Below are 14672 nucleotides of genomic sequence, written 5' to 3' on the forward strand. Positions count from 1 at the left end.
CAAATGTTCACAGATGACCGGCAGAGTCAAATAATAATCACAGTGGTTGTAGAGGGTGCAACAAGTCAGCACCTCAGGAGTAAATGTCAGTTGACTTTTCATAACCTAGCATTCAGAGGCCGAGACAGCAGGGAGAGAGAGAGAGACAGGAGTGAGAGAGAGAGAGAGTCGAAAACAGCAGGTCCGGGACAAGGTAGCACGTCCGGTGAACAGGTCAGGGTTCCATAGTGTTTTTACTTGATAGCCGTGGACCTAATGTTTGAGGATGGTGAAATGTTGTATCGTAAAGAAAAAACACTGTCCCCCTAAAAGTGTACAAAGCATTTTTTCCAGTCTATTCTTGGGTAACATATCCAGAGTCTTCAAAAAGGCTTTGCAAAAAATTTAAAAGCATACACTTTTTATTTTGTCATACTGATAAAGAAAACTCCAAATATATATGTGGGTGGCAGGTAGTCTAGTGGTTAGAGCGTTGGATCAGTAACTGAAAGGTCACTAGTTTGAATCCCTGAACCGACAAGGTGAAAAGTATGTGGATGTGCCATTGAGCAAGACTCTAATTGCTCCAGGGTCGCCGTTGATGGCTGACCCCACTCTCTGAGGGTGTCTCAGAGGGAGTTGGGAAAAGCAAAAAACGCATTTGTGTTCTTAGTAGTTTTTACAGGACCAGAGGGAGTAACCCTAAAAATGAACACGAAAATGATGATGGTATTTTAACATGCATATAATACACATCTGTACATGTGTGAAATAGGACAAATATAAGCACCCACCAAATTATTATTATTATTAATAATCTAGCATCTGTCTGAAGCATAAGAAAACGTGTTTACTATCTCTTTGTGAGAGATGAATATACAGTATTTTTAGAGTGGTGGTGGGGGTGATATCCAATCAAGACAGAGCAAAAAAAAAAAGCTTTTACCATCACGTTATTGTTAGACTAAGATGGTGATAGCAAACAGTGGCAGAAAAGGAAATGAGACAAGATGAGAAGGGAGGGCAAGGGACGGAGAGATGTACAAGATAAACAGAGAGTAGGGGGAGAGCTGGATGTGACGGTGAAGTAACACGTGGACGATAGAGAGGGAGGAAGATAGAGTCTTGGGTAACAAGAGAAAAGTCCAGTTGAACATCTGTGCTTGCATTACAGTGGTCACTCCTCTACTTGCTGGGCAAAGACTGACAGAGATAGACAGAACCAGAAGAGGACAGAGATAGACAGAACCAGAAGAGGACAGAGAGAAACAGAAGAACAATACTTTGCCACCATCCTGCATCTAAGAAGTGGCTTTTGGGGACCTTACTACTCCTAAACCGGGACATTGGGTAAGTCCCTATTAATGATGCTTACATTGTGTTTTATACTTTCCATGGAAGAGCCACAACTTTCATAGTAAATGTGATGGTAAAACTAACTCTAAGGAACCAAAATGTCTTTAATTATCAATTGGACAAGTGTTGAATGGTCTGATGTACTCAGAAATAGAGTTTGAAGACCAAAGCTACATGTCTACACTGATGTACTAAGTCAACCATGTTTGGAAGTTTACACGTCCGTTAGAATCACTGATATGTAAATACATCACAGTGGGTAACCATTATTCGTGATAATTACACACCATGGAAAAAACATTCATGGTGTGCGATACCATCATTACAAGGACCATGCTATATTTAGAACAAATTAACGAATGCCTCAAAATTGTAGTACGATTCTCACTCTAAAGCTTGAGATTTTGAGTTATTGACTGCCTTTCTCTCCACCTTTCCTACTTCAGATCAACTGTGCTTACCATGCGAGGAATGCGTCTGTGTCTGAGCCTGGCTCTGTTGCTGCCATTGTGCAGCCAGTGCCAAAGGATGGGCTCTGCCAGTGCCAAGCTAGGAGAAGAAGACACAGAAAGTGACCTGTTGGCTGTCAACATCGTAAACCGCAGTAGCATCCTGGGCTCCCTGCTCCCCCCAGAGTTCCACCCAACCATCCGGCACACCAGAGCCCCACGTCCGGCCTCCCAGGTCCCCAAGAGAGCTCAGCAAGGGTCCCGCTTTGCCCTGTCCCTGGATGTGCCCACCAGCATCCTCAGTGTCCTCATAGACCTGGCCAAGAACCACGACATGAGAGCCAAGGCTGCTGCCAATGCAGAGCTGATGGCACGCATCGGCAAAAGGAAATAAGAGCTGGGGTCACATGGGCAAAGGCTTGGGGGGCAATTCTCACCTCACCGGGGGTGTGGCTTTTCAAAACCAGGTTGAGGGATGGATAGGTTATGGGGAGGAAGGAAGGGTTGTTATTAGAGGAAAAGACATCTTGAAGTCTTGAATAAGTTTATTCCTTTATCTGTTTTATATTTCTATTGCATAATTCTTACCTCATTTTATGCCAAAAAGTTCCACTGACTGTCTGTACAAAAACATTATGTAAAAAGAATGACACATTTTGCCAGTTAAATGTCACTGATCAAATATAAGATGAAGCTGGTCTTTTGTCTCCGCTACAGTGAGCATAAATAATAATTTATAGGCAGAAATTGTAATAGATAGGGAACCATTTGGAGTCTGTTTATTGTGTTTGTATGTGTAACAATGTAAGGAAAGGTTGCAAAATAAAATCAGATAATATAACCTAGTGTCTGTGTCCTGCTTGCTTACTCTGCACTGACGTCAGAGGTGTTTCTTAATTTCAAGCATCAGTAACCAATAAAGCACTAAGGAATAAGCAATATCACCCTGCGTCATTCCCAACGGGTCTTTGATAACAGGACAATGGCATCGGGAGGAAATTGACCTCAGAGACAAGCAGAGGCCCCTGTTTTAGAGATCATCCATCTAGTTGATTTATACTTGATCCCAAGCAGGGCAGTAGCTACATATGAGAACACTGAGGTCGGGACCTCTGTCATTTATTCTAATGTAAAAAATAAATAATTAGGAACTCAGTGGCTAAATTACCGACCGGGCACGCAGGGCACGTGCCCAGGGGCCCCGACCTCCAGGCAGCCCCCATTGACTTTGTTAGTCACCCTCACTCCGATATATTAACATGGCATAAGTCATGGCAAAATGTGTAGAATGCAGGAAATTAGCAGTAAAACTGTAACAACCACAAAAAGTAATGTAAAGCAAACGTATTTGTTAACCTTTTGTTCATAAAATAATTTTTCTGCTAACAGATCCCTCTGTAAGTATTCAATTATAGTCTTTAATCCCGGTGCTGAGTTAATGAAAGTTAATGTGTAGCGGCTAATTGTATAGCAATGTGATAATGGCTGGGTTCATTTTTGCTTGTTTTTGCTGTTCTCAAAATAGCATTTCTTCGTTTTTTAATTGTATAGAAATGCAGTAAATGAGCTTATAACTTCTTAAAATGTTGTGGATATTATTAGAATCTTGAAGGAGTTCCCACATATGCTGAGCAATTGTTGGCTGCTTTTCCTTCACTCTGCGGTCCAACTCATCCCAAACCATCTCAATTGGGTTGAGGTCGGGTGATTGTGGAGGCCAGGTCATCTGATGCAGCACTCCATCACTCTCCTTCTTGGTCAAATAGCCCTTACACAGCCTGGAGGTGTGTTGGGTCATTGTCCTGTTGAAAAACTAATTATAGTCCTACTAAGTGCAAACCATGCTGGTTAAGTGTGCCTTGAATTCTAAATAAATCACTGACAGTGTCACAAGCAAAGCACCCCCACACCATCACACCTCCTCCATGCTTCACGGTGGGAACCACACATGCAGAGATCATCCGTTCACCCACACCACGTCTCACAAAGACACGACGGTTGGAACCAAAAATCTCAAATTTGGACTCATCAGACCAAGGACAGATTCCCAATGGTCTAATGTCCATTGCTCGTGTTTCTTGGCCCAAGCAATTCTCTTCTTATTATTGGTGTCCTTTAGTAGTGGTTTCTTTGCAGCAATTCGACCATGAAGGCCTGATTCACGCAGTCTCCTCTGAACAGTTGATGTTGAGATGTGTCTGTTACTTGAACTCTGTGAAGCATTTATTTGGGCTGCAATTTCTGAGGCTGGTAACTCTAATGAACTTATCCTCTGCAGCAGAGGTAACTCTGGGTCTTCCATTCCTGTGGAGGTCCTCATGAGAGACAGTTTCATCACAGCGCTTGATGGTTTTTGCGACTGCACTTGAAGAAACGTTCAAAGTTCTTGAAATTTTCTGGATTGACTGACCTTCAATTCTTAAAGTAATGATGAACTGTCTTTTCTCTTTGCTTATTTGAGCTGTTCTTGCCATAATATGGACTTGGTCTTTTACCAAATAGGGCTATCTTCTGTATACCACCCCTACCTTGTCACAACACAACTGATTGGCTCAAACGCATTAAGAAGGAAATAAATTCCACAAATTAACTTTTAAGAAGGCACACCTGTTAATTGAAATGCATTCCAGGTGACTACCTCATGAAGCTGGTTTAGAGAATGCCAAGAGTGTGCAAAGCTGTCAAGGCTACTTTGAAGAATCTCAAATATAAAATATATTTTGATTTGTTTTACACTTTTTGGTTACTACATGATTCCATATGTGTTATTTCATAGTTTTGATGTCTTCACTATTATTCTACAATTTAGAGAATAGTAAAAATAAAGAAAACCCTGGAATGAGTAGGTGTGTCCAAACTTTTGACTGGTACTGTATATATATATATATAGCCTACCATTGTACTATACCCTACTTCTGTATAGCCTATGTGTAATGTTTTCTTTCCATATAGGATGTTCATTATGAGCAGCATTTTATCATCAATTAAAAGGCACAATCTGTATGATTTCTATATTCTACCATACATTTTTGAAAAATAAAATAAATGCCTATAATGAGCCAACTGTCCTAGCCCAAATGTAGGCTATCACTCCCCTTTTGGTTTCTGTTGTCATGTGTAGTCTACTACTACACTACCAACATTGACAAAATAAGTTTAGAGCTATTTTTAGAAATAGAAACGGATATTCGAAAAGAAAATACAGATGAGTCACTGAACCCTGGGGCCTAATTTTTGGTCACTTTCCTGCGTAACCGAGACCGCAGTTGACAGTTTATTGTGGCCCATTGTTTACTACCCCCAAGCGGTCTGAGATGCATCAGAGTGGTTACAGCGGTAGTGAATTAAGTACATACCTTTCTGATAGCGTCGACGGACTCGGGAATCATTTGCAGACGAGATGCCATTCAGTGCCTCGACCGACAGCAGCCTCACAGGTGTTGGAAGGTAATTTGTCATTTGTCCACATGATGTCGTTATTCACACAAAGTTGGACGAAGCAATTTATAAACCATGCATTAAAATGCCATAATTATTTTCACGTTCATTTTTAGGGTTACTCCCTCTGGTCCTGTCAAACTTATTAAGAACACATTTAATGTATTTCAGTGTTTATAGCCTATGTTCAGCACAGTAGGCCTAATTATGTTTTATCATGTGATTAAAACAGGTGCTGCCAATAATGGCCAGGTTGATGACACTCTGCAGACAGCCATAAGGAGATGCTTTTTGACTTAAAGGAATACCAAAAAGTAAGTTTGATTTACATCTTCCCCTGACATTCAAGGAATTCATTGAAGACTTCTCAATAGTAGGCCTAATGTAGCAGGGACTCTGTGTGCACTGATGTGTTGAAACATGACTAGAATGGACATGGTCCTGAGTTTGACATTGTATATCATTAAATGTGTCTTATTGTGCAGATTAAATATGCACACAACCATAATGCACATTGCACACATTCTAATGTACTGTAGCCTAGGTTGTTGAGCTCTGACTATTCCTAACCTAGCCCAAGATGTACTCTTAAGGAGCCCAAGGTTACCGTTACTCCTTAAGGTCCAAGGACCTTGTGTTCTTTTCAGAGGTAGACTGGCTCTGGCAACCAAATACTCCATCTAAACGTGAATTGAATCTCAATTGCAATACGGTTCTAGAAACATAAAGCCCTTTACTTTCATATCACATCTAAATAATTTCACAAATGCAGAATACACACTTACTGTACACTGTTTTAACCGGCTTTAAAACAGTTGCAGCCGACAGTATTTTTCAGTGACAACACGTTTTCGTCCAATGACTCTTATGTGTAATGTAATGTAACTAAGAGTCATGATCAAGGGCTAGTCCTGACTCTGGCACCTATTTTGACCCAGTGCAAGAAGGCTGAGGTGGTAAGTGGTAACTTGGTACTGTGCGGTTGTGACCCGAGTTACCCTAGCTGTATTACTGAGTCAGGGTTTATAGTGAAGATGATCCTGTAATGCCACTGTGTTTAAAAATGTGCCTCTGGCTTGTGTAACGAGGTGTGTGTTGTAACAGCACATCAGCATAAACAGCAGGACATTGTCATCTCAATAAACTTAAGCATTTTATCACACTCTCCTGCACTTCTCTCTGTCCCTAATCCGTTTGTGTACTTTCATTTTTTGGCTGAGCGAACACAGCCAGGTGTATGTGTGTGCTTGTTTTTTTAGATTTGAGATGCAGTTGAATTGTTTTCATTTGAGTGTGTATGTTTGTTCTAAATGTTCCTGTGGTCCAGTGAGCTTGTGAATGCTCTGTATTGTTGTGGGGAATGTCTGTGTGTAAAAGCTAGAGGGTCACAGACAGTGTGTGAAATAACTGGCAACAGAGAGTAAATTGTGAAAGAGTCCAGTAATTTCTCACCAAACTAAAGGACTGCAGGAGGTCTTGACACTGTGTTCTGTAAAATGTCCTTTCAGTCCCTCAACACGTGAAAGCCAAGGCGGTCGCTCCATCCCCAGTGAGCCTGAGGTTTCATTGGACCACACCAGACATGAGGTCAAAGGACAAGTGTGTACATCAGTGGTTTTGCTGCCCAAAAAATGCCACTGCTGGTGTGTGCTGCTATTCTCGGTTGGAGATTACCCATTTTTAGCTCAGATCTGATCAGACTCAATGATGAGCGTTTTGCATATAATCTGTGATTGAATTGATGTTATTTTTTTGTCACACCTCGGTTTTAGTCAGATGAATCCTGTCTACACCAGCAGTTTTGTATTTTGATACTTTGCATCTTTTTGATTTACCACAGTTGAATTATGACCCACATTATGTAAGCCATAGAATCTACACACTACCATCTAAAGCTAAATCTGACCTTTGTTTTGCAATGTGGATGGTGTGATAAAGTTGAAAGTGCAGGGCACTCCCTATGATGTATAATTAAAGTGATGTCATTGTGTTCCGTCAGATGGCGTCATTCTAAGGTGACACGCCGTTGCCAGGAGTCCGTGCAGACGGCCATCTGACGTGAGACAATGAGTGACGTGTGAGATACATTGGTCAGATAACAACAACAACAAGGTTGTGGTCCTACTGATGGACTCACATCAGTAGGCCCACTAATATTGCCATCTTGATTTACAGCACTGGGATTTGTCACGTTTCTATTTTTTGAAACTCTATAGTGTAACTGTGTGTCTTAGACTGTGGTAATCAAGTTTGGTCAGACACTATGCCTTGGGGCTATATCAGAGGACAGACCCACAGTGTGTCAATTTAAGAAGTGGCTTCTGCTCTTTTTACTGGCAAGGCCAGCCATATCTGCCCTGGGCTTAACTACATGGAAATTCACTCATTCACATCAAACATAAATTAGAAAGACAGAATAAAGAATAGGAGTGACACACATCAGATTGCAGGGCATTACAGTATAGGGGCAAGGGGCGGAATAGTGGGAGGGTGCAGAGAGTTGCTCAATATAACTGACTGCATACAGTCGACAAATTAGAACAAAGGTGAAAGAACAAGTGATGCAAGTAAGAGAGGGAGCAAAAAGAGACGACAGTGAGAATTCAAGGATCCTTCGATTTAGAAATTGGACCTTTGTTTCACAGAGACGGGAGAGCAAGCCAAAGAAGGTAACCAAAACTCAATACAGACCAGAGATTTAGTGACACAATTGTCCTCTCTGTTTTATATTACTTTAGCCAGGAAGGAAGGAATGTTTCAAGATGATTTCATTAGCAAAGTGTTTTTCTTTTGTAGAATTACTTTATTTTTGTAAAACTGTCTTCATTTTGGACAGATAGGTAATAGTCACAAGAGACCATTACAGTATTATGAAGTGCTAGCTGTGGTAAGCTACATTATGGTAGTTGACATCTCGAGTGTCTGTTGTAGCCTACACATGTGACACAACATATTCTGTCTGTTAGTGGGCTGTCAAGGGTTGCCTTTTCTCTCCAGCAATATTACTGTTTGGAGCTGTATTCATGGCTTGCTTATGTGTTTATGTAGGTCATGTTTCTCTCATTCGAATTACTTTTGGGTAAAAAGATTTCCACCAGTGCTGTGTTCAGTCAGTGTGGTGATAGCCTCACCTGCTGGTGATATGTTGTAACTGCAGTGTAAAGACTACATTGGTGAATCCCCAGGTGCTGTTAGCCGAGGACCCAAAGGATGGATTATGCCATGAAGTCCCTCAGTCTCCTGTCCCCTGCCTCACTCTCCAAGTAAGAGCCTGATGCCACACCACTAAGGGGATGTGCCCTATTGGTAGCACTACTATTGGTCATTATAAGACTGCGTTCAGTAATGTTTAATGTTTGTTGATTTTGACATTGTAGGACATAAGTCATAGTCAAAATTAGCATCGTTTTCCAATAGATTTTACATCATTTGACTCTGTGTGCTTGCATATGTGTCTCCATCAGGTGTGTGACAGCCAGTGCCTCCATGACCCAGCAGCTCCTCGTCGGGACTCCTCGGCCTAAGCCCTTCCGGGTCACCAGTGCTGACCGCAGCGTTAAGAAGGGAATCATGGCTGATGGGCTACGAGACCTACTCAACAAGGTGAGGAGAACGGTGGAGGAAAAGGGAGGGATGAAGGAGAAGGAAGAGGGTGTTTGAGTGAGGACTACAAGTTTGAATGAGAGAAGAGTAGTTTATGAGTGAGGGAGGAGAGGGAGTCTGGTTACCTATTCTTTACTTAGTCATGGCATCATCATTTCAATCCAGTGAGCAATGTGACTCAGAGATGGATAAAGGAATGAAAGGATGGGTGAGTCAGAGGCTTTCAAAGGGAAGCAGAAAGAACTAACGGTTTTCCTCAAAGGCTTGTATGCTGGAGTACGTGCTCACATGCACATACTGACAATTGTCTCTGTTGTTCTGGTCTCCAACTGTGACACTACTGCTGTCTTACGCACATCTTTGAAAACTTTAACTTAATCCGGATAATGATAATAAATGTTAATTAAGCTTTTCAGGAACTACCTACTCAGCAGAGACATGCAAATGTATTCATACACTCGGTATTTGCATTATTCACTGTATAAATCTATGACGCGCAAGAGAATGGAGTGGCTAAGTACAGTTGAAGTCGGAAGTTTACATACACTTAGGTTGGAGTCGTTAAAACTCGTTTTTCAACCACTCCACAAATTTCTTGTTACAAACTATAGTTTTGGCAAGTCGGTTAGTCGGCATGACACAAGTAATTTTTCCAACAATTGTTTACAGACATATTATTTCACTTATAATTCACTGTATCACAATTCCAGTGGGTCAGAAGTTTACATACACTAAGTTGACTGTGCCTTTAAACAGCTTGGAAAGTTCCAGAAAATGATGTCATGGCTTTAGAAGCTTCTGATAGACTCAAATTATGTCAATTAGCCTATTGGAGGTGTACCTGTGGATGTATTTCAAGGCCTACCTTCAAACTCAGTGCTTCTTTGCTTGACATCATGGGAAAATCAAAAGATATTAGCATTACCTCCACATGTCTGGTTCATCCTTCGGAGCAATTTCCAAATGCCTGAAGGTACCACATTCATCTGTACAAATAATAGTATGCGAGTATAAACACCGTGGAACCACGTCTTCCAAATGGACAATGACCCCAAGCATACTTCCAAAGTTGTGGCCAAATGGCTTAAGGACAACAAAGTCAAGGTACTGGAGTGGCCATCACAAAGCCCTGACCTCAATCCTATAGAACATTTGTAGGCAGAACTGAAAAAGCATGTGTGAGCAAGGAGGCCTACAAACCTGACTCAGTTACACCAGCTCTGTCAGGGGGAATGGGCCAAAATTCACCCAACTTATTGTGGGAAGCTTGTGGAAGTCTACCCGAAACGTTTGACCCAAGTTAAACAATTTAAAGGCAATGTTACCAAATACTAATTGAGTGTATGTAAACTTCTGACCCACTGGGAATGTGATGAAAGAAATAAAAGCTGAAATAAATAATTCTCTCTACTATTATTCTGACATTTCACATTCTTAAAATAAAGTGGTGATCCTAACTGACCTAAGACAGGGCATTTTCACTTGGATTAAATGTCAGGAATTGTGAAAAACTGAGTTTAAATGTATATGGCCAAGGTGTATGTAAACTTCCGACTTCAACTGTAACTACTTTTGAGAGGGGGAATGATTCAGTAGTATGACTGGACTCGTTCTATATCTCTTCCAGGCTAATGGGGTAGTTTGTTCCCTCTCAGGCCATGGACTCTCTGCACGTGTCCTGCGTCAGTGCCCTGGTGCTGGATGAAGACGGGACGGGGGTAGATACGGAGGAGTTCTTCCTGACCCTGCCAGACAACGCTGTCCTCATGGTCCTGGAGAAGGGGCAGAAGTGGACACTTCCACAGGTTGGTAGGGCGACATATGCATGACCATCTTACCACAGAGTCCACCAGGTGGCGCCATTACACAGGGTCACTCTGATAGAATTGTGAAGAGGACTCACTTCTGTGTATTATCATCATCATTGCCGATGTGTTTAGATAAAATGGGACAAACTAGAAAATCTACTACTCCCGTATTGTATATAAATGACCTGAACTTTTGGGATTTAATATACAGTATGCCTATTCAGAAATGATTCCATTCCGATAAATGCAAAACCATTCTTATTCTGGGTGAAGAGTTGAGTGAAAGTATGTGTGACATATATGGCAAATCATAACCCCTTAATTAGTTACCTCACAATTTTGGGCATAATTAAAGCACCATTTGAGTCAGAGTTGAGTGGTGTTTGCTTTTCCAAAGTAGGTAATTTCCATTTTCATTAAATGATGTGCTGCCACCTGAATGGCATCACCCTGTGTGTTTACTTGGCTCCTGTCATGTCATGCTGAGCGTGTTACATTAACATAATACAATTTCCTCACCTGTTGTCCTTCTGCTGTTCAGAATGAATTAATCTGTATTCCAATGTTTGTTACGTTCCTTTGCAGATGACTGGAGCTCTTGGGTGGAGGGGAGGAAAAATGTTTGTGTGGGGGGGAACTAGCTAGTCTTGCGTTCATCCATCTTAGTTTGACAGACACTAAGTGGCAGAGGTTATCTATGCAGTTTTCCTTCACACTCAATTTGCGTTTCCCTCAAATAAGCTGTTGGAGACTAGACTTAATTTGTGTTAACTGGGGAAAATTGATTTGCTCTTGTTTCTCCTCTATCTCATATCCCTCCCTCCCTCTGTCTCCACCTTTCTACTCCCAGAACACTCATCCCCGAATGCAAAATGAGCTCAAACACCAGTGCAGGAAAGATGTGGCTAGAATAACCTTTGACCTATACAAGAACAACCCTCAGGATTTCATTGGCTGTCTGAATGTGAAGGCCACCCTGTATGGCACCTACTCTGTGTCCTACAATGTGCGCTGCTACGCTGCCAAGAAGATGCTGAAGTGAGTGATCTGTGTGTGTGTGTGTGTCACTGTCTGTTTATGTGGGTAGTTGAAGGTGAGGAGGTAAGGTCTAGGAAGAGGTTGAGTTGAATCAGTGCCTTCAGAAAGTATTCACACCCCTTGACCTTTACCACATTTTGTTGGATTTAATTGTCGTTTTTTTCCCAACTATTTTTCAACAATGTATGGAAAATAAAACACTAATATAGCTTAATTAGATAAGTATTCAACCCCCTGAGTCAATCACAGGAGGCTGCTGAGGGGAGAACAGCTCATAATAATGTCCGGAACAGAGCAAATGGAATAGCATCAAACACCTGTAAACCATGTGTTTGATGTATTTGATACCATTCCGCTCCAGCCATTACCACGAGCCTGTTCTTAAGGTGCCACCAACAACCTGTGGAGTCAATACATGTTAGAATCACCTTTGGCAACGATTACAGCTGTGAGTCTTTTTGGTTAAATCTCTAAGTGCTTTGCACACCTGGATTATACAATATTTGCCCATTATTCCTTAAACAATTATTCAAGTGCTGTGCTGTTGGATGTTGATCATTGCTAGACAGCCATTTTCAAGTCTCACCATAGATTTTCAAGCCGATTGATTCCAAACTGTAACTAGGCCACTCGGGAAAAGTCAATGTCATCCTGGTAAGCAACTCCAGTGTATATTTGGCCTTTGTGTTTTAGGTAATTGTCCTGCTGAAAGGTGAATTTGTCTCCCAGTGTCTGAACCAAGTTTTTCTCTAGGATTTTGCCTGTGCTTAACTTCATTCAGTAAATTTTTATCCTAAAAGACTCCCTAGTCTTTGCCGATGACAAGGATACCCATAACATGATGCAGCCACCACCATGCTTGAAAATATGAAGAGTGGTACTCAGTGATTTGTTGTTGGATTTGCCCCAAACATAACGCTTTGTATTCAGAACAAAAAGTGATGTTCTTTGTCACATTTTTTGCAGTATTACTTTAGTGCCTTATTGCAAACAGGATGCATGTTTTGGAATATTTATATTCTGTACAGGCTTCCTTCTTTTCACTCTTTCATTTATGTTAGTATTGTGGAGTAACTACAGCCTCAGTTTTCTCCTGTCACAGCCATTAAACTCTGTTTTAAAATCACCATTGGCCTCATGGTGAAATCCCTGAGCGGTTTCCTTCCTCTCTGGCAACTGAGTTAGAAAGGGCGCCTGTATCTTTGTAGTGACTGGGTGTATTGATACAACTTCACCATGCTCAAAGGGATATTCAGTCTTCTTTGCAAACAATTGGAAAACATCCCAAGTCTTTGTGGTTGACTCTATGCTTGAAATTCCCTGTTCGACTGAGGGACCTTACAGATAATTGAATGCGTTGGGTACAGAGTTGGGGTAGTCATTCAAAAATCATGTTAAACACTATTATTGCACACACAGTGTGTCCATGCAACTTAAGTGACTTGTTAAGCACATTTCAAAAGGGTTGAATACTTATTGACCCAAGACATTTTAGCTTTTCATTTGTATTTAATTTGTAAACATTTCTAAAACATAATTCCACTTTGACATTATGGGATATTGTGTGTAGATAAGTGACACAAAATCTCAATTTAATCAATCTTAAATTTAGGCTGTAAAACAACAATGTGGCAAAAAGTTGAGGGGTGTGAATACTTTCTGAAGGCACTGTATGTTCAGATAAATTTAGGAAGGTTATGGCATACGTGCTGAGAGCTGCTGATTTTCGGCTTTAGCTGAGTGGTTGTGACAACGAGGATTAAATTGTGCAGAATCAACAAATAACAGGTTTCTAGGCTCTTTGAAAAGTCACTGGAGAGAATGAAACCTGTATCTCAACTAGGAGAGAGAGATTAGGGAGATGCAGGTTCCAGCCCTGTACTGTCAGCGTTTCCCTATCTTCCTGACTATATGTTTATATAATGTCTATCTGTTTGTCTCTGTGCCTCATCTGTCTGATCACTATCTACAGTACAGGTATCTGTCTGACATAGGGTTGCAAAGGTACCGGTAATTGACAAACGTTACCGGAATCTTCAGTAATTTTGGTGATTAACAGATAATCTATGGTAATTTTGGTAATTTATACTTGAAAAATGTATTCATATATACATAACCTCCCTTTACAACTCTCGTCTGACATCTGTTTCCCTGTTCTTGTAGGGAGGCTCTGAGATGGACCCTGTTCTCCATGCAGGCAACAGGCCACGTCCTCCTGGGCTCCTCCTGCTACATCGAGCAGCTCCTGGATGAGGATGACCGGGCAGACCGGAGCCTGCCCCCACTGCCGCAGGACGGCAAGATCAAACAACTACAGAGCATCCTGATGGGCAAGACTGCTGTGATGGGCAAGATGGCTGTGATGGGCAAAACTGTTGTGTGACCTATCCCAATACTATGAACATACATCCTTCCCTTCTCCCTTCCTTGAAGTAATCACCCATCTAAATCGATTTTAAAGGTGAAAGGGAATGCTACACTACATAGCTTGCACCTATCCAGTCATGGCTGATTAGTGATCACTTCATGGAAAGGAAGAATGGATTGTCAGGATATTCGAACAGGGCTCTGCTCAGAGAGACACTCTAAAAGAGGGAATTTACTGTTTGCTATAAGGAATGGGTACAGGCAAACTGCATGACCAATACCATGGCACAGTGCTGCATCACTCTGATGTCATGGTTACTGTGGCAGGTACACACCTTTTGGTTAGGTCACTCCTCTCGGTTGACGTTTGGGACAGGAAATGCAGTGTTGTCCTACATTTTGGCTGCGATCACTTGCACTTTGTTACATTTTGTCTGTCTATGTGGCTTGCAACACTCCACAAGAAAATGCACTTTTCTATTGCAGTGACTGCTGCTGGACTGTATCTTAAACTGATAGAAGGCACTTGGCTTTTTTCATATTATTAAGCAAGAATAAATCACAAGAATATTAACTTTTGAGAGACTTTATTTCCCCGCAACATAGACATCCGCGCATGCACACACTTGAAGTC

At 41.4% G+C, this 14672-nt stretch overlaps 1 protein-coding gene across 1 annotated transcript; it reads left to right on the plus strand.

Annotated features, from left to right (window-relative positions):
• Window positions 1-7745: 7745 nt before the first annotated feature.
• On the plus strand, window positions 7746-14612 carry LOC311133745 (lipid transferase CIDEC-like). The gene is made up of 6 exons (XM_084167296.1): window positions 7746-7891; window positions 8408-8485; window positions 8687-8825; window positions 10481-10630; window positions 11484-11671; window positions 13835-14612. The coding sequence occupies exons 2-6, from the start codon at window positions 8433-8435 to the stop codon at window positions 14052-14054; spliced, it is 750 nt and encodes a 249-aa protein (XP_084023422.1). The 5' UTR covers window positions 7746-7891; window positions 8408-8432; the 3' UTR covers window positions 14055-14612.
• The last annotated feature ends 60 nt before the right edge of the window (window positions 14613-14672 follow it).

Source organism: Coregonus lavaretus (genome assembly GCF_964263955.1).
Source record: "Coregonus lavaretus genome assembly, chromosome: 8".
Lineage (NCBI taxonomy): Eukaryota > Metazoa > Chordata > Actinopteri > Salmoniformes > Salmonidae > Coregonus > Coregonus lavaretus.